Genomic DNA, 24,906 nt, shown 5'->3' with positions numbered 1-24,906 from the left:
CCGCCCCCCCAAATAAACAGCGCCTGCATGTATAATCATGGCACACGTATGTTTGGGAGGGCATTGGAGTGAGGGGATACTTTATAGGAAGTTTCTGCCTGGCATATGCATCAAAAAGGAGGTCAAAGGGTAAAGTCACTCTGGGAGGCAGAACGGAAAATAGAGAGGACGGGAGAGAAACGGACATGGTCCTTCCAAATCTATCTAGGTATGAAGAAAGCATGGTATATCATGGTAGGAGCATCTAGAAACTATCACTGCTAGGGCTTCAAAAATAAAAGACCAAAGCAAGTAAAAGACCATATTCATGGATGGAGGAGAACACAGGTGGGAGGAAGGCTTGGAAAGGGCAGCCCTAGAGGCACATGGGTTCTCCTGCAGACGAATGACTTTGTCCTTTTGGGTGACTATTTACCACAGTCAGTTTGCTCTGTCTTTTGATACCATGAGCCATCATTAACACTCCACAGCTATAAGTAGGTTGCAAACCCAATTAAACATAACAAGGAATGATACACTCAGAGGATACTATGGGTGGCAGACAAACCATCCAGTGGAATGGTCTGCTTGTGGCTCTACTACTCAGAGTAGGCTGTGTCAGCACAACCATAGGAGTGCAACTAACGCCTGCAGACTTCTTTGACTTCAGCTGGAGGTGGAGCCTGGTCCTCCGGTTCTTGACTGTAGCGGCTTAGCAGCCTAGTGCCGTGCTCACTGCTCTGGTTGCATATCTGAGTGTCCTTTGTGTAACACGGAGTGCTAAACTTCCTCTAGGAAATCAGCTATTGTGTAAGTAGTTAAAGTTATTCACAAATAATAAGCAGCTTCAGCACGCCTGCTCGGCACAGGTGAAACAATTAAGACACTTCTCCCGAGAGTCACGTAAGCTCAAATCAGCAAATACAGCGTGGCCTGACTTCAAGGGTCAGTAGGACACGACAAAACAACTAGTCAGATCGAAATTATACACAAGCATGAATGCTATCAATCAAAAATAAGAAAATAATAACAATTGTAAATACTTTCATTGAAATATCCTAATTGCTGCCCTGGGAATCATACAAACACTTGTGCATTCTTGGAAAATCAGACTTCCGGTAGCAGAGAGTGGTTACAGGTTAGGATGGCGATGCAGACAATCTGGTTCCCTGCTATAAATGTGGTGCGGGAAAGAGGAGTGCACAGCCTCTTGCGCACCTCGACTCACATGCACAGTCCTGAACGACTCCTATAGCTTCTCTCGCTTAACCGAGTATTCGACAGCAAAAGAAAGCTCACCGGAGTACAGACACCGACCAAAACAGTCCACCAAGCTTGACAGTACTTCCAATCATACAGTACTTCAAATGATACAGGGTTAAAAACGACTCCATTTTACCTAGTACCTTAAAGAACCCCAAAATGAGAAGTTTAGGTTAAAAAGTGCAGGTGTCTCCCTACCATAAAGAAACTGACCTGATTTTGAAAATGAGAGGGAGCATATTCATCATAAGCAAAATAATAAACCATCCCACAGACTTCCACCGTTAGTGTTCAATAACTGGGGTCATTACCGTGGATTCCTCACCACCCGTGACAGTTGACGAACGGGCTCGCCTAGTTGGGGTGCTGGGCTGTTAAATGATAATGTATATCAGTAACATGTATTTTGAGGGTGGGGGGTGAGGGAGGCGTCCATTGCTTAGTGAACCAGAAATCACTGCTGTGGAGATGCTGTGACAGGTGGCGTGAGATTGGTATCCCCGCTATCCGCCTTGTTCAAATGAAGCTGGGCACGCCCCAGTGACCTCTCTGTAGCACCACGCCACCCCAAAGAAGCTCAGACTACATCCTTGATCGGGGTGACTAATGTTTTGTGCTTCCACAGTCCAAAGCTTAGCAGATTCTTATATCTGCGCATCTCAGAGAGGCCACTGGTGGGGGGGGGGGGGTCCATGAGCGCAGCACAGCATCTTAAGAACAAGGGGACAGGTACAATCACAGATCCAGGCAAAGGGACTCTGCGGCAAACAAAGCTGACCCTGATTTTGAAGGGGAGAGTGATTAATTTCGCAGGACAATCACAGAATCATCAGGCTGAGAAGGATCCCCAACAGCGCGGCACAGTCTACGGTTCTGCTCTGGGAGGTCTGTACGGCACCGAACCCATCTCAGCTTGTTATCAGCCAACCATACACAATGGACTCCACAACCCAATTTATTATTTTGGCTGGTACATACACATCACTTCATTTTGTAACTTTTAAAAATAGTAAGACCTGAACAAAAATGTCCCTTGAAGTCAGGGGAAAAAAAATGTATGCGAGGAAGAGGGTTTCAAAAATTTTAGTTCTGCTGCCTGTCTTCAAGTTCATACACAATGAATCAGGTCAGGAAAGAGGATCTGTAGTAATAATAATAATAAAAAAAAATGGGTGTGACAGCTCATGCTTGCGATCTCAGCATTCAGGAGGGAAAAGCAGGAGACTGCTGCAAGCTTAAGGCTAGCCTAGAGTCTATAATTAGAGCTCCAGGCTGGTCTGGCTTATAGACCAAGCCTCTGTCTTAATTCCCCCCACCCCTGTCTCCCCACAAACCCATAAAAACAAACAAACAAACAAACAAAAGGCCAAGGTCAAGTATTAAATTGAACATTTAAAACCATAGAATATTTTCACCTCCCAAAGAAGAAACCAATTTATGCAAATTATTTCTTGCGAGGCAATGCTCACCTGCCCTCCAATTTGATATTTACGTTAGCATATATTGGATATCCCCTGCCCCTGCGCGCTCAGACTTATCACAGCTCTAGGCAGGGAAAAGCAAAGGACACACCATTTTTCACCTGTGCAGCTGCCTTTAGAGTTAGCGCAGTTGCTTTGTGGAGCTGAGAGTTTAAGCCGCGGGTAGTGGGAAAAAAAATCAGGCTGTCTCACTGGAAGAGTTCTTCCTGTTCAAAGGGGTCAGTGAGTGTACCGAGTTCAGCTCCCTGAAACTCAGAGTTGTAACTGCTGAACGGACAGACCACCTATTCAGTCATATAAGCAGGCTGGATGCAGTCTGCTGAGTAGACTCAGACTGGTTTACTCAGTAAAACCAGAGTAAGATTTTAGCATTTTGGAAGCTTAGGTGGTAGGTAGGATTCTGGGTTGGAAAGTCCAGACCCTTGCACGATTTAATCAGCAAAGTTCAAATGTCCTGCTCGTGTGGTGAATGGATTGACACAGGAAAAACTCTTTCTCAGCAGCCCTGAAGATTTTAAATCAAAGCTAAAAAACAAAAAAAACAAAACAAAACAAAAAAAACCCCCCAAAAAAAACCCCAAACCAACCCCCCAAAACAAAAAACAAAACAAAACAAAAAAACCAAAAAACAAAAACCAACAAAACAAAACAAAACCAAACCAAAAACCAAAAACAAAAAAACCCAAACCGAACCAAACCAAACCAAACCAAACCAAAACAGGAAACCAGCTGAGGACTGGAAATGAGTGTTTGTTACCGGTGGAAGGTGAGCTTGCTCAGCAACCGTGTCGGTAACACTGCAGGACCGAAGCCTTGACGAGGGCTCTCTCTGCTGCAGGGAATGGAAAGACAGGCAGGGTTAGCAGGAGTGTTCTCAGAACCCATTCGTACTTCCATGCCCTGCTCTCTGACATCAGGAGGCAATCGAACACCACCTGTTTCCCAGCAGTGACCGTAGCCCTTCCAGAGCTCAGTTTCAACTCTTAGTGTCCTCCGGCAACCAGGATTTATAGGTAAAAGGAGGCCAAGACTACTGGAAGGGAGAGGAGGCAGGTCCCCAAGACACTCAAGAGTAACAAGAGGTCAATGCTACCTGGGACACAAGCTCTGGACAAATTCTCAAGTGTGAAGAATGGAGGAAAAGGGGGGCAAGAAAAAGGGACACTTGGCTCTTTACCAGCTAAACTGTGTGGCCATCGCACTTAGACACTGCCCATCCTTCCTGCTAGGGTTAGGGGTTGTATTTAGCTTCCAAGTGGAGGAAACTCCAGTTCCAACAGAAGTGGAGCGGAGAAGAAGCGAGGCACACCCAAGGACAATCCTGTGTGCCACACAGAATGTTCCTTCTACTTGTTTGCCTTGTGGATCTGAACAAAGATTCGAGAAGGTCACAGGCAAAAAAGCCGCCTAGCTAGAAGAATGCTTAGCCATGCTACAGCCTGTAACATGCGTGACTTTGTATAATAACAAACAGTAAGTTAAGGTCAGGCAAAGCTAGGTGGAGGTGTCAGGGGTGACCTGTGTCTTCCCACACTGGGCAGTGTGGGTCATCCTGAGGAAAGCATTCACCTCACTGCTCTTGAATACAGAGCAGCCTTGAGCATCAAGACTGGAGGAAGTTCCCCAAGGGATATATGCAATCACACTCGGGTCTTCAGGTTGCGCCTGGTTTCTGGAAGCACTCAATACTCTACTCTCATTGGAGAGCTCCCTACTCTCATCGTGACAAATGCCAATTCATATCGACATAGAAAACTAGGAATTTCTTTCCCACGAGGTTTATATAAATGGTATATGGCTCCTATAATTTCTGCAATTTTTTTCTTTAATACATTTAAAATATGTGGCCTTGTGGCTCATGCTGTTTCCATGGTAACAGGGCTTTTTTCTTTTTTTGGGGTACCAATTCAAATATCTCATCTATGCAGCCTCGTCTCTATCCGCTTAGTACTGAATTTCCATCCTGGTGATGATCCTCTTTCTGAAAGACTTTTATAGAACGTTAATGTGGAAGCACACAGTCACTGTCACTCACGCAGCAGAGGCCAATAGCTTCATTTAAGGAGAACACCATAATCGAAGGGCTAATAATGTTGTTGTACGTAGTGGCTTTTAGGTTCAATGGAGTCCTCCAATCATTTTACGATCCGTGTGCTCATCACCATGACTATCGTGTGAGGATGCCGTCTCCCACCTAGTGACAACCACCATTCTCACCAGTACATCTTTAAGTCCAATTTCTTGAGAAACATGGCATGTGCGTGTGGTCTTAATTCTGTATGTACATGAGAATGACTGGCGGGCTTCCCCCCACAGTGCCGCGCAGTGTTACGTGCAAAGTTCTTTGTGATTGACCTTGTTCCTTCTCACTGAGCTGAACCCTCTAGGAAGTATTTCTCTGAGGGCCGAGAAACCCAGGTCAAGTGTTATCTTGATGTCTGGGTCACAGTTTCAAACTTTTTTTTTCCTTAAGAGTTCATATGCTCGGTTTTGGGGTTTCTTCTATCTCATGGTCAAGCTTTGCCAGGGCTTTGCCAGGGACAATCACTTAAATATCCGTTCTCCTTGTTTGTGAGATGGAAGGTAGAGGTGTGGAGAGTGGGAGTTTACAAGACTGGTTGGGAGGCTCTGGGGCTCCGGATTCTCACCAGGAAATGGCCTCATGGCAGAGACACTGTTTTCATGAGTCTTTGGACAGGAACAAGATCCTACAAGGCTAAAGCTAGAACTTACAAAATCCACAGAATCTTATTCCTTTGAATTTTTTACAAACAAGAAAAAGCTGGTAACATGCCACTTCTTTCTAAAAGAGCAATATATATATATATATATTTTTAACCTGCCAGGGCTAAATTTCCTTCTTGTAAAGACGGAAGTTCCTTGGAGAGCCTGAACTGACTGGAAGTAGAACACTCTTGGCCAGTAGCGCTCAACTTTCCCAATGCCCTTTAACACAGTTCCTCATGCTGTGGTGACCCCAACATGAAATTATTTTGTTGCTACTACACAACTATAATTTTGCTACAGTTATGAATCATAATGTAAATATCCAATAGGTGGGATTTCTGATATGTGGCCCCTGTGAAAGGGTAGTTTGACCCCTACATGGGTCATGACCTGTAGGTCAAGAACCAATGGCCTTGGTTATTATCTGCATAGAAGAACATCCTCAGAAGCTACAACAAAGGACTGACCACCGGTGTCCAGCTTTTCTAACAATACCATGACTTACAATCAGAGAACTGAACTGTTCCCCGTTGGAGTCCGGAGTGATCTGCAACCTTCGGCTCACTTCTTCCGACAGCTCCTGGGGGCTGGTCCGGGACACTGGGGAGGCAGGCGGTGGGGGCAGAGCCAGGCTGAGAGAATCTCCTGCCATGTTCATTTCCTCTGAAATGGTCTCCCAAGGCTATGGAGGAATCAGACACTAGGATAAGTGCTAGGATCTGGGAAATTACCTGTCTACCTTCTAATAAAACACACAACATTCATAACCATCAAACAAGAAAAGGCTGGTGACACGCCCCCTTCTTTCTAAAAGAACAACTTTTTTGTTTTCCCCAACCTGCCAGGGCCAATTTTCATATAGAATTGCCTCAGGTAAAGAGGGAAACTCTTCGGAGGGCCAGAACTGACTGGGAGTAGAAGACTCTTGATTAACCCCTACTTAGCACGAGACACAAACGCTTCAGGATCAGCACAAGGACGACAAGGGCCTTTGCCCCAATGAACAGGCCAGGAAACTTCAGAGCGAGCAAATTTCTGAAGTGAGCAGTCCATAAAGATGTGAACATAGTGTGAGGGGGCAGGCAGGTCCAGTGGCCACAATCGCGTGGACTCCTGTCAACATACACGCCCACCCCGCCATGGACTCCTGTCAACATACACGCCCACCCCACCGTGGCAGCTTTTTGCCAGCCTGTGTTACAAATGGATTAGAAACACCCCAAGAATTTACAAGCAATTCTCATATAGTTTTCCTTTCTCTCTTTCTTTTTTCTTCCTTCCTTCCTTCCTTCCTTCCTTCCTTTCTTTCTTTCTTTCTTTCTTTCTTTCTTTCTTTCTTTCTTTCTTTCTTTCTTTCTTTCTTAAAATGGCTTAGTTCTGCAGAACGTTCAGTGGCCCTACTATGAAACCACTAGCTTGCTGTTCTAATGCTGGTCACTGAAAGGTTTTTGTGAATGACCTTTCTAACACGAGGTCAAGCCAAGGACCAGTCATCAGCATCAAGTTAAGATCACTTCTGACTTGTTGCTTACTTCATCTCTTTTTTCCAGTAACACATTGCTAACTGGTTATAGAGAAGAGTTATCAATATTCCAATCAACTCAGATTGTACATTTTTTGGGTAATCTCTCCCAAGATGTCAAGCAACTCATTAGAAACTTGCCCATGAGACCCAGACAAGTGACTGAGCTCCCTCCATTCCTCAAAATGACAACTTTAGTGTTGTGTCATGAGATTGGTTAGGTCCCCGGGGGCCCAGGGGGGGGGTGGCATATAAGACCTTCACACCAGAATCATGTTCTCCCCTTGATATTTCTACGAGTCACTGGGTTTGGTCAAACGTTGGTTTCACAAGCGTTTTCTAAGTTCACTAATACTCAGGTGGGAAATCAGTTAGTCATGAGGCTGCAATCGTCACATGCAATACACAGTTAACCGAGAGGGGAAAAAAATAAGGTACAAAATCACCCTGGGGAACGTTGGAAGATGGAGCTACTTAGTTCGACAGCATCTCTGGACATCATACCTCAGGGCCTTCTCCACCGCCTTCAGAGGCCTCAGGCTCCAAATCTTCACTAATGTGCCTCCGAGAGCGGAAGCGTCGGTGTGCAGCCTCCTGGTTGATCTGCCTGATGTTATTGTCTGATTCCGAGGACACATCCCTGAAAGGAGGGCGGGGGGGATGTAAGAAGAGAAGGGGTATTCAGAGCCATGCCTCTGACAGTCCAACCCTCACTGTGGTCCACGCACCGACTAAGACATCTGTGTCAAACAATGATAGGAACAAGCAACCAATACTAGAAGTCTTCCTCCATCTTCAGGACAGACCCCACTGACACTCACCCTAGCCCCCCAAAACAGCTTCAGTGTATTGTACAAGAGTTAGAGCATCTTTCAGACATATACAGCTATCCTCCTGCATCCACGGGGGATTGGCTGCAGAGCCCTCCCTATCCCCCAGACTTCAAATCCTACATGTTCGATCCCTATAACAGAATGGCTGATTTAACAGAACACACAGCACAAATTCTGGTGTACTTTAAATCACCGCTGGATGGCTTACAATGCTTCACACAAAGGAAATCTTCCACAAACAACTTATCCTGCACTGTCTAGGGAATGACGAAGACAGACTACTGCTCAGGGTCAGTACAGGCCTAATACGTCTCCGATAGTTATGTTCTATGGTCAGCTGAACCCACAGGTGTGGAGGCAGTGGGGACAGGGTTGGCTGTTCAGAGATGAAGCTTCAGTATTTGAGAAGAGAAATCTAGGCCCTTCAGTCTGTGACAAGCCAGTCCTTTGGCAGGAAGTGACAAGCAAGCTCACACAGGCAGTCGGCAGGTCCCTTCTAGGCCTACCTAGCAGGGACCAAGCAGCTAATCTGGGTCATCAGTAATTGACCGAAGGATACTAACGGCACAAATTCAAGGGCTGTGGTCCCAAGGGGACATCTCCTGTGGTGTGTGACTTGACTTTTAGCTGCTTTCTGTCTCCTTTTAACAAAAACCTCACATCTTAAGATTGCAACCACCTTCCAGCACCCTGCTTCTAATACCGAGTACAGAGCAGGGGCTGACTTCCCAAACAAGCCTGTAATAAGAACATGGAGCTGTCACATCTCATTTGTATTGTCGACTAAAGATTTTAAGTTAGAATCCGAGTTAAGAACTTATCCTTAAAGATGATTGAATTGACTGTATGTTAAAACTATTTTGCAGTACATGACAGGTGACGGTCTTTTGGGGGAAATTTCTGCTACGTGTCTGGAGTACACATCTAAAGGTCCTTCCCAGGCGCTTGCAAACGCGTCTCGATCTGACTCCACATCTAATGAGTGCAAATTCAGTTGCTGGTTAATGTTCCAAAATGGTTGAGAAATTTAGTTCCGGTGAACTGATAGATATACTATTAATAGACAGCCTAGCTATAGATTCTTTCTAAAGTAAGGATTTAAAGTTTCCAGTACTTTCAAACTCACTCATATCCCAAATAAAGAGCCCCCTGGGCCTCTGCATAGCCACTAGACTCAACAAGCCACAGTGTCGGAGGACAACAGTCTGAATATTCAACTATTTCTATCAAACATCTTTGCACTATCAACTTTAGGGCTACAGGAGGTACTGTGAAAGTTAGTTTTTATTTAATCCACAAGTAAATTATAATTCTTTATTTACTAAAATCTGAATTAAATAAATTTTATTATATTTGAATGTACAATACATAAATTTGTTGCATTAACAAAACATGTTGCTACATTAAATATAACCAGAATAAATGTGTATACTAAATAGAAGTATCTTGAGAAAATTGATATTATTATAGATGTAATCATTATAATCAAGAAGCACATATATATAGTAATAATGTTTCTGAAAGCACAAAAATGATTAAAAAATGGCACTGTCGGCTGTTAGAAAAATGCTATATTGTATTCATGATGATGCATTTATTGCCTTTTTAAGAAATGCTCAATTATTATTAAACAAAATGTAAAATTAGAATACACATAAAAAGTCTCTAAATGACCTTGGCATGTCAGACAATGCTAAGGAGGGATAATTCAAATCCATAAACGGCAGAGGGGATAAAGCAGAGGCTGTGGAAACTGACTCCTGCCAATCAAACTGCTCCCTTGCTCTTGAGATCTGCTTCACACCTAAGAAGCCATACTTACGGAACTGACATCTTGATAGATTTGGGTTAAGTGCATACCTGTGAGACTGTCAGCCAGCCTCACAGATGATGTGCTTTAAATACATGGCAAGTGTTGTCTCAGAATCACCTCAGTAACAACTGTACCCATTTTCCCTCAGATCATGGCGCGGGCCACCATGCAACATTACCCTGCAACGTAATTTGCCACATAGCCCCTTTGGGTGTACTCCTGTGCTGTTTAGTTCAGATGGATGCAGCTGCTTTGCTGACAGTATGAGACCATGCCCAAGGTAGGTCCAAAGACACTTCTACTCCAAATACCTACGATACTTAAAAATGGCTTATCAAACCTCCAAGTGCAGTGAATATCAGAGAAGGACAAACAGTGATAAACCTAAAGTATCAACAAAAACACTTATATCTAAGACCCCCAACAAAACTATGTGCATCCTGTCTAAGCAATAAGCTAAGGCCATGCTGGGCAGTGCAAACTGGCCAAGAACAGCTCATAGTTCCAAGAATCTCCCCCCAATTATACAGAGAATACCTTTAAACCTTCTAAGGATAAAGGATTTGTGAGGACAGCCTCTAGCATCTCTGGATATCACCTACCTAAAGAGCAGAAACTGGGAGATCTTTTTTTTTTGCCTTGGGTTGAAGAGATTAGACTATCACTCGTAAGCCCACTCGCCTGCCTTGGCTGCATTCTGAGAAATGATCATGCGTAATAACTACTTGTTAATATTAATTCTGCTGTTTTGGCTTCTCTGGAGCTCATAATCCCCAAGGAAACTCCTTTCCTCGTGGGTAGTGTGGCTCTGCCTCTAACTGCACATTGAGAGACTTAAGTTTTGCTGCTTACTATGATTTAACAAAAAGCCACTTCAAAATCGTTCTTTAAAACAGTAATCGAGGTTTAACTAGGATTTATTTATTTGCTATCATCAGAACAAAAATTACTAAGGGAACAGGCATCAGCCACCCTGCTCTCTCTCTCTCTAAGCTAGTAGGATGTGGAAATAAACAGTAATTACTAATTTTGACTTTGTAAATCTCCTGTGCGTTTCTAAATATGCCAAGGCAGCGATACACAAATGTTTTTGAGAAGTAAATAAAATAAACATAAAGGAAGCTTTGGTGAGTTTCATCATCAAGTAATGCAAGAGAGTAAGAAGGTAAAGACATTGAAGCAAGCCAGTCTGCCTCTGGCTTTCCATCCTGGGTCAATCAGGAGAGGGAGCAGAGGAAGAGGGAGGCAAGGTGACTCAAGCCAATGAAGAATCCAGGAAACGCACACCTCAGTAATCCTAGGAGAGGCGCAGAATAACTCCAATCATAGTGCCACAAGGCAACAGCCTCTTCTCTGTCTCTCTCTCTGTGTCTCTGTCTCTCTCTCTCCCTCCCTCCCTCCCTCCCTCCCTCCCTCCTTCTCCCAAACTTGTCCTGGAACTGCCACCCATTGCTGTGCAGGGTGAGGCACAGCATCCCTGCCATCTGTGGTACTCACATCAAGCTGGGTCGGTGCCACTGAGTACTCCTGTTGTTGTGGTTGACATAGTAAGTTCGGCCTAAATTGTCCACTTTCTCTTCCCATCCTGGCGGCAGGGGAGGAGGGGGGAGCTCCTCCTGGTGCTGGGAAGCTGAGTCGTTGGAGTCAACCACTTCCCATCCATGCTGTGGAGTAAAGTCAACCGGAGTCCTGAGTCTGGGCTTCAGATCACGGGAGAAGACAATCCCAGTGTGGCATCCTCTCCCTTACTCTGAGGCTTATGACAGTTTCCTGTGTCACACTGAGCTAGAGTTCCTCTCCAGGAGAGAAACCAATTCAGGGTTCCAAAACTCATGTGAGCAATGCTCCAGTTAACCATGCCAGCTTCTAAGATCTCTGCACCACATCTGGATACTCCATTTACCTTCTTTGCATTTTAAAAACCATTAATTTATTTGAGTATGTGTGCTGACAAGCAAGCCCACGTGTGCATGCACAGCACACGTGTAGAGGTCAGAGGACAACTTGCATGATTCGGTTCTTTCCTTCCACCACGTGGATTTTACAGATCGAATCAGTTTTGACAGAAGGTGCACTAACAAACTGTACCACTTCGCCGGCCCTGTTTAGTTGCTTAAGTCACATGATAATTTTTATACAACCATTAGTTACAGTGACTCAATGACCTCTAGGTAGGGTTGCACAAAGCCAATGCCATGGGACATACCAGAGCTGCTATGGCTTTCATCCTTTCAACACCACCATGAAGTATGCATGTGTGTTTGAAGAGAAAGCATGGTCTAGGCTATAGGTGTAGGGAAAAGGCTATTGGTCTCCAAGAAGGATGGCCTGGGGCTGGTAGGAGAGGAGATGACTGTGTCATTCCCCACTTCTGTGTTACAATTGTGAGTCTAGAAACTACCACAGTTGCTTAGGCACTGCACAAAGAGACTGCACGGTGCCAGGATCAGTTACACTGTTCCGACACATATCTTCAGCATTAAGTATTGCTTCCCTAACATCCCCCTGGTAAAGCCAGCGGAAAATCAACCGAATCACTGGTTACTGCACTTGGGAGACAAGAAGAGAGTAAACAATTCCTTGGATTTCACACACCAATCCGTTGCTTTGCTTGGGAAATCTCAACCTCTACTTTGGTCTACCACCCACTTCAGTCCCTGTTACTTGGCGACAGCTGTAGAGGCCTACAGTGAAACACTGCCCGGAAAGGTGGCCTCTTGGTTGCAGGGGGTTTGGCCAACCTGTCCACCCCGCATCATTCAAGTATCCCCCGTGTGGAACAGCTGCAAACAGATGTGAAAACAGCCAGGGAGGTCTTCTTCTATGGGGGCTTTCAGAACAATATGAGAAATGAGCTAACAGAAACAGCACTGTCTACAGCATATGCGGAGATAGTTCAATGGAACCCACGGTAGGTACAGACACGTGACCAGAAAGTGAAAAGCCCACTATGTCAGGAAGGGTGCAGAGAACATTCTTTTGGATAGCTAACTGCAAACTGGCATTTCCCAAGGAGGACTCTGCATTATGCGCTGTTAATTGTGGACTAAATGGATCAGAGATAGGGATAGAGTTTCTAAATAACCCTATTCACTCTAGAGCAATGTCAAGTGCTAAAAGGAACCTAAAAAAGAACTGAGAATCCAAAGCAATAATGGGCACGGGGTTTCTGGCAGTGGGGTTGCCATGGAAGATGCCCTTATGCGGCTGTGAAATGCCCTCCTTAGGCTCATGTGTTTGAACACCCGGCATTCCACTGCTGCTGCTTGGGAAGGTTAGGGAACCTTTAGAAGGTGGAGTCTTGCTGGAGTCACCGAGGGTGGGCCTTGTCTATTCACAGCTGAATCCTGTTCCTGTCCACTTTCTGCCTCCTAACTGACATAGTCTGGCCAGCTGCCTCACGATCTGACTTCCACACCCTCCCCACCACGCTGGACTCTGTTGGCTCGAAACGTGAGCTGTGCTTCCCTTGAGTGGCTTTGGAGGGGTATTTTGTAACAGCAGCCGGACAAATAACTAAAAGGACCGTGTGAAGAGCTGCCTGCCCTGTTATTGGTGTTGTGACAGGAAAATGGGAATTTCACTTTGGCTGCAACAGTCACATACTGGAGGACTTCCAAAGGCAAACTCAGGGTCTATGGACGTGAATTCATATTTAAGTTTACACACATCCACTTCCTCCGATGACAGAGTCTCAGAACGACATTCAGGTGAGCTGGGCAGCCAGGAAGAGCCCAGGGCCTGCAGCTGTCTCTCTTACCTCCATGTCATCCCTCTGCTCGCTGTTTTCTTCATCCTGACCTCCGTTTTTCGGCATGTAGGCCATTTTCAACCTCAAAAACCCCTTGACTCGAGATTTATGACTGCATACAGGAAGAGAACCAGTTGTAAAGGATATGGCTTGCTTCCATCCTTTAAGGTGTTTGCTGAAACTGTCCTCAGAGAAAGCAGCACTACAAACACTCACCCCTACACCTAGCCACAAGCCTCACCCCTACACCTAGCCACAATCCTCACCCCCATAACCATTCACAAAACTCAACCTTACAGCCATCCACAACCCTTTTCCCTACACCTACCCACAATGCTCACACCTATACCCACTAGCAAGCCTCAGCCCTACAACCACCCACAAAACTCACCCCTATACCCACCCACCAGCCTCACCCCTACACCTACCCCAAGCCTCACCTTCTAGGTCGCAGGAGAAAATCCTTAAATGTATAGGGTCTCTCCATGGTTGGATCTTCTGTCTAGGGGAAGAAAAACCAATTAGCAGAAAAGCAACATTCATAACAATTTCATATTTTTGACACTCTCATCAGGAATATGAAGGATATATTTTTAGGACATGCCAAGGGTAAAAAGAGCTGGTTCCTCAACAGGCACTTAGCCAATTAATTAAACACCTTCCAGGCCCACAGAAGCTTGTCTACTTAAGATCCACTAGATGTCACTATCTACATCAGGTTCTAGTAGTCAAGCCCAGCCAGAGACAAATGACAAAATTATAGCCACCACAGCCAAGTGTAATTTCTAACTGCAGGGTATGGCCTCAATCTCCCAGAGTCGATTAACTTTGGAAAACCATCGGTCAGTGGTGCCTCATTATCCCTGGGACTGAAGAAACCTAAACACAGAGTTAGCAGAATGCAAGGCCTGGCCTTGGGGTGCAGCTGCATGCCTCACATTGAAAGATGAAGTCATCAGCCTAAGGTGAGGTGATACTATCTCCCATGCAAAGCATCCAGGGAGCCCTCACTCCTCCCACTGGGCTCTTCCATGAAGCTGTGAGTGAAACTGGGCTGTGTTCCTTAGCTTGTCAACTTGACACAAACTAGAACCATCTGGAAATTGGAAACCCTGAGCGAGGGATCACCCCATCACATCAGCTTTTTGGCAGGTCTGCCCGAGATTTCTTTAATTAATGGTTGATGTGGGAAGTACCAGCCTACTGTGGGAAGTGCCACCCTGGGCAGGTGGTCTTGGCTTAGATAAGAAACTTAGTTTGGTGGCTTCCTCCAAGGTCTCCGCTTCAGTTCCTGCTCTCAGTTCCTGCCCTGGCTTCCCTCCATATTAAACCTTTCCCTCCCAAGTTGCTTTTGGTCCACACTTGTTTATCACAGCAACAGAGAAGCGACCAATAGTACGGGATGTGTGCTCATTTGGTAAGACATTGGGATTCATTTTAATGTGCAAAGTTGGTTGGCTATTAAAGCAGGAAATTGGGGGAAATGTGTGCCATTATTTTTTAAAACATTGTACGTAATCAAACCTGAAATACTTGATCTGTCAAATTAAACGCAATCCAAAATATTTGCTTTTATAGGAAGAGAGGCAAACCACATACAATGATGTATTATGTCAAGAGAATGAAGAGAAGAGTATGTATTTACATTTGAATTCTGTTTACATCCTTTCTTCCTAATGGCTTCGGATTCTCTTATTCCCCACCCCCACCCCCTTTTCCTGGCGTGCATGTACCTACTGTGCGCTGGCCAAAGGACAACCTTACGCACTGGTCACCTTCTTTTTCTTCTCTCAATGAACTGATACTCATTGATTAGGCTAGTGTGGCTGATCAGAAACCCAGGGTAAGGGGGTGAGGGTATCTTCCTGTGCCTGCTTCCTCATTGCTAGAATTGTTTGTTTTTTGTTTTTTTGCTTTTCAAGACAGGGTTTCTCTGTATAGCCATGGCTGTCCTGTAGATCAGGCTGGCCTCGAACTCAGAAATCTGCCTGCCTCTGCCTCCCAAGTGCTGGGATTAAAGGCATGAGCCACCACTGCCCGGCCCTCACTGCTAGAATTGTAAGGCATACGATTATATTCATATGTACACACCATAATGCCTTTTCATTTATTGGCTTTATATGTTTTCTCAAACAATATATTTTGATCATATCCTTTCCTGCCCCCAACTAAGTCCTCCTAGAGACTATGTCCCTACACACCCAACTTCAAATTCTGCCTCTCTTAAGAAACCCCTAAAATCAAAACAAACCCCAAAGATAAAAATATAACAAATTAAACCAAACCGAACCAAAACTCGCGCACACACATACACAAACAGGGGATCTGTTTTGTGTTGGCTAGCTCCTCCCAGCAAGGGGCCTGCCCTGGAGTGCAGTTGATGTACTCAACGTTGCTCCATTGGAGAAAGTTGGTTTTCTCTTTCCCAGAAGGCATCAACTGCATGCAGCTTCTTGGAGAGAGACAGGGCTCCGTCTACGTCCCCTTCTCCATGCTGGGATTCCACCCCCCCTCCCTCCCCGAACTTGTGCAGCTTTATGCACACTGTCTCTGTGAGTTCCTGCCTGTGTCAGTCCTGTGGGCTCTGGAAGACGCTGTTTTCATGTGGGCTCTGGGGACTGAACTCGGGGACTTTAGTTTTCACTTCAACCTTCTGAGCTATCAGCAAACTTTGCCCTGTTCTTACCCCAGTGATATGAAAATTCCTTCCTGCGCCCATGTGACTAGGTTTTATATCTTCACCCCACTGTGACGATCTCCCTGACAATGGTTCATGCTCGAAGCCTTAGCCATCTCATGAACAGATAGGTCATTCTAACCCTGACAGGAAGCCCGTGAACTGACGGATCCTCCTGCCTGACATCAGTCAGCTCCGGGTGGTTCTCCTGAGCTTCTAGGAAGTGAAGCAATGAGCTCAGAACTTGAACTTTCTCACCACTGATGGCTGGAGAAAAGAAAGCAGGTACGCGCTTAGATAGTTGATAAACCCATTTGATCTATAAAAACTGAACCCTAAAAATTAACTTTCACTTAAAAACTCAATTATTATATTCTCTTAGACATCTGAGGATTATTTTCTATATAAAATTTCTAATAGCTATTACTTACCATGTAAACCTTGGTAATCAGGAAATGTTATTATTGGGGCCAGTGACATGGTTCAACAAGGGTGCTTGCTGCCAAGCCTGAAGACCTTAAATCTCAGGAATGCACTTGATGGGAGTGAAGAACCAACTCTAAAAGCTTGTTCTTTCACCTCTGCATGCACATGTCCATATACACATACACAAATTAATAATAATAATAAACTATTGAGAAAGAATACCAATGCCGACAATTGTTGGTTTTTAGTAATTTTAGTCAACATCAAGGAAAAGACTGGTGGCATCGGAGTGCCTGGCCTGAGGGTTGTAGGGATGCGGGAGGGGCTGCCACAGCACCTAGCCTTGGATAGAGAACAAATTCAACGATAGAGGGAAAAGACTAACAGCCTGCAGGGCTGTTGGTGGGCATCGGTGAGGAGCTGAGGAGTACTAGAGGGCTCTGAACACTCTTCTGTTCACATATCGAGCAAGAAAACTCATAGAGCAAGAAGCAGACCCCAAGTCTATGTTCTGTCTTCACTACTTTATAGGGCTGGGTGGTCCTTCTGTCTGTCTGTGGGCTCTGGTGTCCTTGTCTGTAGCAACGAGGGCTTCCTGAATTGTGAGGATTAAACTAATCAGATAAGACGGTGCTCTACACACAGCCCACACAAGGTGCCAGGCACAGTCCTGGCCACTGTCATCGTGGACCAGCTCCACCTGAGGTGCTGCAGACTCAATGAATGCCACGCAACAAAAGGCAGGTGCAAAATACTCTTTGTGGAAAATCCTCTAACCCAGCATTTCTTACCCTGGGGGTCATTTAACCTCTACCCCCATTCCCCTCCATAGAGGTCACCATAAGTAAATAACAATTTGTAACAGTAGCAAAATTACAGTTATGAAGTAGCAACAAAACTAATTTTATGGTTGGGGGGGGGTCACCACCACGTGAGAAAATGTACTAAAGGGTTGCAGCATTGGGAAGGTTGAGAACAGTTGCTCTAACACTAACCTTTCACCTTAAAGGCAGTGTTCCCCAAAGAGAAGGCAGTGGTGAATTCCAGACTGGAGAAGAGACTCACACTTGACTAGAGTTTCCTTTCTTCCACAGACATTGTTGAGTTTCCCTCTCCCTAACATCTTTAAGTAAGTGCCTCCTTCCCCCGCCCCCGCTTCCTCAAAAAGTAGACCACAACAGAGAAAGATGCAGAGAGTTGACTTGAAGCATGCTGCACTATGGGACCCGGGGGAGGGAGGGGCACTTTTGTGGACAGTGCTGTTGTCTTAAAGGGAATGGCTATTTTTGCAGAATCCTTGTCTCTATGATAGGTGGTGAAAATAAACCATCTGGAAGGCAAATGTAGGAGAAAGTTGCCAAAGGCCCAGCCTTAAAAAACCCACTGGCCACTCCCCAGCCTCAGGCTCCTCCTGACTCTGTTGGCCATGGTGTAGGCACACCTCAGTACTGAAGAATCAGTAGCAGGCCCAGCAATGTCGCCTGCTAGGATAAATCACCCTCCTCTGGACCCAGGCTTCCTCACCTAGAAAATGCCCTCAGGAAGAGATGGTATTGAAGAAGAGATCAGGAAGAGATGGGCACACCCGAGAAAGCATCGTTACCCTGCCCGCGGCTATGAACATAAGAACGTCTACCACCTAGACTGCCTTAGGGTCCACTCTCCTGAACATGCTCCACGCTAGGAAAGCAGTCAGCCCATGCTGCACGGATACAACCGTGGCTGAGATGGAGACATTTACATTTCCATAACAGCGTCTCTCTACCCAGTGCAATGACTGCCCAAGGATCCAGAGAATCCGGAACTGGCAGCCATGAGAACATTAAGAGCTGTGGGGGCGTCAGGGAGGCATAGAAGGGAAGAGGCGGGAGAAGGTTCCAGGGTGCAACGGGAGAACACCTGTCAGAACTTCATCCTGTTATCAGGGATGCCTTCAAGTTATTTTTACCCCTAATCAGAAGGTGGAAGATACACTATGCCCAGTTTCAATCATGGACGGCATGTAGCAAACGGGTCTGAAAAGAGACGTTTCAAAGGACCAGCAATCATACGTGGCCACAGCCAAGGCTGTTCCTGTGGCCCTGTGAGGACAGCAGGAAGCCCACTGGCAGGGCTGTGCCTGTGAGCAGCTGGTAGGCGAAAGGACTGTTCTCATTTACAGCCTCTCATCTCCTCTGCAGGCCTCCGTCCTGCTGCCAGCCTGCATCTCCTAGGTAACAAGTGTGTCACCAAGGCCTCAGAGCCTCTGCTCAGGGAACACTGGAACTGCTTTGATGCAACCTGGCCTTGCCGCTGAGGGCACTCTCCTCGTGTAGGAAAAAGCAGGGGCCCAGAAAGGAACCTTAGAGAATTCCCCCATCTTCAGATGGAAGGTGACCACATCTGACAGGCAGATTTTCATCTTTTAAAGCCGGTCCTTTGGCAATGTCTTAGAGCTCTGGCTGTTTCCTTTAGCTCTCTGTCCTACATAAATGTTCACTCCCCACATTTGCTCTGCCTCAGTCTTTTCCTCAAAGGGCAATAAAGGGGAAAATAAATACTGAAGATAAACAGTCAGGAATTGGAGAGAAGGAAGCAGATGTCCCAGCTGCCCCCACAGCTCAAACCACAGTTCCCGTCCGTTCCTTGTCCCTACACAACTGAAACCTGGGAAGTGCGACTACAGCCAGGACAGAAAGTGAATCAGGATTCTAAAATTACTTTGTTTTGAGTACAAAGGGTGGAGGAATCCATGATCAAAGGAGGTGATTGGATTGCTACTGTCACTGCCTCCCTCGCCTGCTTTGGGCTAGCAGGCAGTGACCACCCACCACGCAAAGCAGCTTTGTCTCCATCTCCTCTGCCCACCTCTTGGCTCCCAGCGTGCATGCACTTTCCTCCCGGCAGGCTGCCAATTTGGTCTTACACATAACAGCCACCTGGCCCACTACACTGCTTAATTAATCCTTGTGCTCAGGTATTGGCAATGGACTGTGGCAGAGATGTGGGTTCCACGAAGCTGAAGTTTGTAACTCCGAGCTTGTACATCAGCAGAGGAGATACACTGGTCCTCTAAATTACCCTGTGGGCAGGGGGGTGGGAGTGAGGGTGAGGGGTTTCTCTGGGTCAGGGAACTTATGTGGCAAATGGACACAGGAAAATGCTCAGCAAAGCGAACCTGAGACTCTAAAGGCAAAGTTTGATATTGCAAGTGCCGGTATCTGCTAGGAACAGCTGTGACTGGCTGTCGGTGAGGAAAGGGGCTTCAGCTGGTAGGTCTATAGTATCTCTCTCTCAAAACCACACACATTAAGTACACAAAATGGGGCATTCAAGTTATTTAAAGCAAGTTCACAGCCATCTACACCAAGGTCACTTCTCCTTCCCCCTGGCCATCAAATCCCTGATTTCCAAAGAGCTTTCTGCCACGCTGGGCATCAGAAAGAAGCCTGAGACAACGCTTCCTTAAAGAATAAAGATGTACTATCCTAATTAACAAGACAGCAGCTCGTCACTAGTTTGAAATACAGTCCTAAGGAATATACTTAATCAGCATGAAATCACTTTTATTGTTTCTGATTAATTTGGTTTGAAGTCTATTGAATCAAACCTCAGGCAAACACTGCATATTTTCTCTCACTGTGGTGTCTAGGAGGAAAACAGGGGCTAACTCACAGGAGGGAAAAGGAGAGAGCAGTAAAGTATAGGAGGGACTACACCACTCCAAGTACATCAGATATCTTAATAGGATGTGCAAGATGGCGCAGTGGGTGGAGGCACATGCTACCAAGCCTGATCGCCTCAGATCAACCCCATGGCCAATATGTAGAGAGAGAGGCTGTTCTTCTGGGTTATCCTCCGACCTCCATTTAAGTGCCATGGCAGAAGCATGTAGCACCAAGCACAATGAAAAATAAAGAGAGCATAATAATAGTGTTTTAAAAGCTGAATATATATATATATATATATATATATATATATATATATATATATGTTAACATGGAGGAACAGGTAATTAAGTAGTCCGTCAATTTGGATTTGGAAAAAAAACCAATTTATTTTTATTTCTATGATCTTAATTCTGAAGGCTTTTATCATAATTGAAATTAAATACCTTGGTATAATTATGTGCGGAATTACAGAGAAATGGTGTGAGCAAGAGGGGAAGAAAGAAACTGACAAGGCTTTCCAATGGGTTTTAGGATCCCTAGCCCACGGATGCCCTGGTAGCGGAGTATGGATCTAGGGAAAAAGCAAATGAGAACCACGTTGGACCCAAAGGAGGGAATTCTGGTCTAATTTTTGAAAGTGTCATCTGGTATTAATAGCCGCTTGCCAAAGTGGCTTACATTTAAACCTTAATGAAAATAACAAATACTTGTAAGTGGGTTCTGTCACCACACTGGTGGCATTTCAAACACTGGTATGTGGCTGCCATAAAACCAGCACTGAGCTCCACAAGAGAGAATTGGCTTTGCTGACGCACTTACCAAGACCAGAATCCCTCCTACCAGTAAATATTCATTCAGGGAATGAATTCTCCAGCCGCTAATGCAGCTAGATTGTCAATTAATAGCCATATACTTAGTCAGGCTCCTTAGTCCTTAAAAAGGCCAGGAGGGGTGGCTGCCAGGGCCACTGTCCCCACACTCCAGATCTCCATGGATCTTCTCCATTGTGTAAACATTTCTGCCTGTATGTGCACATGGGTGTGCACCGAGGCCAGAAGAGGGGCTTGTAGTCTCTCAAGTCAGCATTGTAGGCTGTTGTGAGGCACTTGATGTGGGTGCTGGGAACATAAGTTCCTTCATAAGAACAGCAAATACTCTGAACCACCGAGCCATCTCTTAGCCCCATTAGGTCGACTAAAAGATTTTTCATCTTCTTATCTTCTCTTACCTAAAAGGGGATGCTTCTGACAACTGTTGCATCTGTAGGCTACATAGAGTCTAACCACAGTGGAAGGGACTCTAGCCAGCTTGCGCATGGTGAGCATGGCTCTGGCAGGCCTTGCCCTTCTTCCTCCCCTTCTCCCCCTGCCTTGCTAAAATCTGTTAGATTACATACCTAAAGCTAGCCACCAGGGTCTATTCCCAAGTTTGTTGACTTCCTCCTCCTGGGGATGACCACCAAGGCCCAGCTATCAAAACATTCAAGTCCAGCAATTGAAAGCCCCCTTTGGCTACCCTAATTAACATGTCCAATTAAAATTAAACACCTCATCCTGACATGGGGGGACCCTTGTACCTTTATAAACTGCCATTTTTCCTATGTGCCATGTTTGTCTCTTCCTTATCCAGAGGCAGTCCTTGGTCCTGTTCCCCTCATTGCAAATACCCTTCCCCATCTCCCTTGCTCCCTTTTCCCCGTCCCACCTTTCTCCCTTTTCCTCTATCTCCTGTCTTTATCCCTTATCCCTGTCCTCTGTCCCTCTGAGGCCAATAAATCGTCTTTGTGCTGAGAACTTATCTTGGGGGTCCTGAGCTGATACCTTTTCAATAGCAATGGCTATGTAGCTGTCAAGATGAAACGCCACCAAATAGAGTGAACACGAACAACACATTCTAAGCTTGCCTTAGCACACAGAACGAACCCTGGTGCAATTTTCCCACAAGTGTCTTAAACACACTGCCAAATATACATGTAATAGCTTCAAATCCAGGGTCTCATGGCCAAGTACATGCAGAATTAACTGCTTCTACTACCACACGGAGCACAAGGGATCTACCTTCACCTCCCCCCTTCTTCTTTCTACTGAAGTCCATATCCTTGGAGGTAGCTCACATGGGTGGCCCGAGTCCATCGAAAACACAGATATTTGCATTATAATTCATAACAGTAGCAAAATGACAGTTGTGAGATAGCACGGGAAATAATGTTATGGGTGGGGGGTTCGCAGTGCAGGAAGTTGAGAACCACTGCTTTATTGGGCTATGGTGCTATAACTTAGGCTTCTCTCTGGGCCTTTCCATAACCAGAAGAATGTCCTGTTTATTCTGTGGGATCTTAAAACTAAAAAAATAAAAATCTCAGTATATGTTAATTATATGAAATAATGACTTCCACTGTGCCCTTTTCATATATTCATATATTCATGGAATATATTTTGCTCACACAGTGATCTTCTTAATGAGCTGGTTTCTATTCTCATGTTGGGCCTTGACGGCACTGACTTCTTTGAAAGTTTACCCGGGTTACCACTCAGAATCCCAAAGCCCAGTTATTCCCTGTACTGAATTGGTCTGTAAAGAACACACCTCTATTCACTGGAAGCATGACGCCTTTTATACCAGCCACCCCTAAATCACACAAAAGAGGGCATCCTGGAGGAAAGCGGTGGAACTTTCACTTATGGCTCTTTTTGTTTTTTGTTTTTGTTTTTGTTTTTTTAGGTGGGGGTGTCAGAGTCCTGCCTGGCTTCGAACTTGAAGAGATGACCTGCCTCTGCCTCTCAAGTGCTGGGATTACAGACTGTGCCTCCACTCTCAGCATTTCTTTTTAACTTTTAAGGATGTAAAACAAACAAACAAACAAGCAAAAAACCAAAAACCAAAACCAGGTATCTCTGTGTCTATACATGTGTCTGTGTCTGTCTATGCATGTGTCTGTACATGTGTCTGTGTCTATGCATGTGTCTGTGCATGTGTCTGTGTCTATGCATGTGCATGTATCTGTGTCTGCACATGTTGATGTGTCTGTGCCTGTGTCTGTGCATGTAGACGTATCTGTGCTATGTGCGAGTGCCTGCAGAGCCCAGAAGATCTCAGGACCCTTGGAGTTGGACTTGAGGTGTCAGTGAGCCATTGGACGTGGGTGATGCATTCTGAACTCAGGTTGTCTGGAAGAACACAGCAAATGCTCTAAACTGCTAAGCCATCTCTCCAGCTCCTCACTTATGACTCCTAAAGACTATGAGTCAATATCTTCCCTTGACAAATGCATGGTTCTTACTGTAGGGAAGAGAGTGTCTGGGGACCGCCACATGAAAAATGGCCAACTGATTAACGTTGTCTCAAAGCATGACTTTCCAGTTTTAACCTGAAGAACACAACAGGGAAGCCCACAGAGTCAGGAATGCCTGAAGCCTTTTGGAATTATCAGAGAAGAGGGAGCTTCAATTGAGAAAATGCCTCCATGAGATCAAGCTGGAGACAAGCCTCTGGGACCATTTTCTTAGATAGCAATTGATGGGGGGGAGGGCCCAGACCACTGTGGGTGGAGCCATCCCTGAGCTGGTGGTCCTGGTTTCTGTAAGAAAGCAGGCTGAGCAAGCCAGGAGGAGCTGCCAGTAAGCAGCACCCTTTTGTGGCTCTAGGTTCCTGCCCTGCTTGAATTCCTGTCCTGACTTCCTCTGATGATGAACTGTGATGTGGAGGCATAAGCCGAATAAACCCTTTCCTCCCCAAGTTGCTTTGGTCATGGTGTTTCAGCACAGCCACAGTAACCCTAACTAAGACAGTTTTCTGTGCAGCTTTTGAGACGCTCAGAGATGCTCAGTGAGGCCTGAAAAGAATCATCCTGTTTGGGGCTGGAGAGATAGCTCAGTGGTTCAGGGTGCTTCCTGCGCTATCAGGACGTCCATATCTAAAGTCCATATCTCAGCACCCACATGGGGTGGCTCACAGGAGCTCCAAGGGAGCTGGACACCTTGTCCCTGCATCTGTGGGTATGTACTCATGCCCCCTCCCTTGTGTAAAAAAAATTCTAGGTTTCGGATGTGGTTCTCATAGAAGCATTACGCAGTACAACCATAGGGTACCTGGGGTTCAGCTCTGTACATAGAAACACAGGTATCTTAATGTGCTTGCTTCTTGAAGACTCTTCCTTAGCTGACATCTCAAGAGAGAGTGACATCATGGCTTGCCACTGCATTCCTTCATGGTACATCTGCAGAGCCTCCCTTTCCTAGCACTCGCCATCGGAAACAGCCCCGGTTTCCACACACCAGGTTTGTACTGGCTCCTCCCAGTCACTTTAGTTTATAGACTATTTATGCTACGTGCTCACACAAGGGTTGAAACACACGATGCCCTTGTAAGGCAGAAGTATTTGATTCTCCTCTCATAGCTGTTACTTATGACACTTTGAGCTGCTTGGGGGGTGAGGGGTGGGTGGGGAGGAGAGGTGGCAGGGTGTGTGTGTGTGGGGGGGGGGACGGAACAGTCTTAGGAATGGCAGCTGGTATATGAGCCATCTATTTACACTGACACAGGGTGCAGGTGACTCCCCCAAACTGCAGTCACAGTCCACAGCCCCCTCCGTCTTCTCACTGAGCAGGGAGGAAGGGAGGCGGAGACGCAGAGGCTAACCTGGAACATTCTGAGGTGAGGGTGGCACCGTCAGTGAACAGGCACACTTACAACCAACAGAATCTTCTTTTCCATCTCCAACCAATTGGAAAGTCATAAACATACAGGCTGGGAAGCGGCAGCCTGTACAGGTGTAACGATTTTAA

General features: G+C 45.7%; 1 protein-coding gene across 25 annotated transcripts in view; it reads right to left on the bottom strand.

Annotated features, from left to right (window-relative positions):
* The window catches only part of Nedd4l (neural precursor cell expressed, developmentally down-regulated gene 4-like), a 333,347-nt gene that overhangs the window by 48,700 nt on the left and 259,741 nt on the right, over window positions 1–24,906 (bottom strand). For 15 of the 25 annotated variants that reach the window (XM_030250638.1, XM_006526376.4, XM_006526382.4 and 12 more), the window contains 7 exons: window positions 13,810–13,871; window positions 13,379–13,481; window positions 11,116–11,282; window positions 7,477–7,612; window positions 5,956–6,132; window positions 3,481–3,555; window positions 1,554–1,613 (listed from right to left, as the gene is read on the bottom strand). In XM_030250638.1, coding sequence (XP_030106498.1) covers window positions 1,554–1,613; window positions 3,481–3,555; window positions 5,956–6,132; window positions 7,477–7,612; window positions 11,116–11,282; window positions 13,379–13,481; window positions 13,810–13,856 — 765 coding nt within the window. In that variant the 5' untranslated portion in view covers window positions 13,857–13,871. The remainder of the gene's footprint in view (window positions 1–1,553; window positions 1,614–3,480; window positions 3,556–5,955; window positions 6,133–7,476; window positions 7,613–11,115; window positions 11,283–13,378; window positions 13,482–13,809; window positions 13,872–24,906) is intronic. The other 10 variants (XM_030250641.1, XM_030250643.1, XM_030250642.1 and 7 more) reach the window with 1 other exon arrangement.

Source organism: Mus musculus, chromosome 18 (assembly GCF_000001635.26).
Source record: "Mus musculus strain C57BL/6J chromosome 18, GRCm38.p6 C57BL/6J".
Classification (NCBI taxonomy): Eukaryota; Metazoa; Chordata; class Mammalia; order Rodentia; family Muridae; genus Mus; species Mus musculus.
The sequence above is the reverse complement of the archived record's forward strand: the minus strand, read 5'-3'. Positions and strand labels throughout refer to the sequence as shown.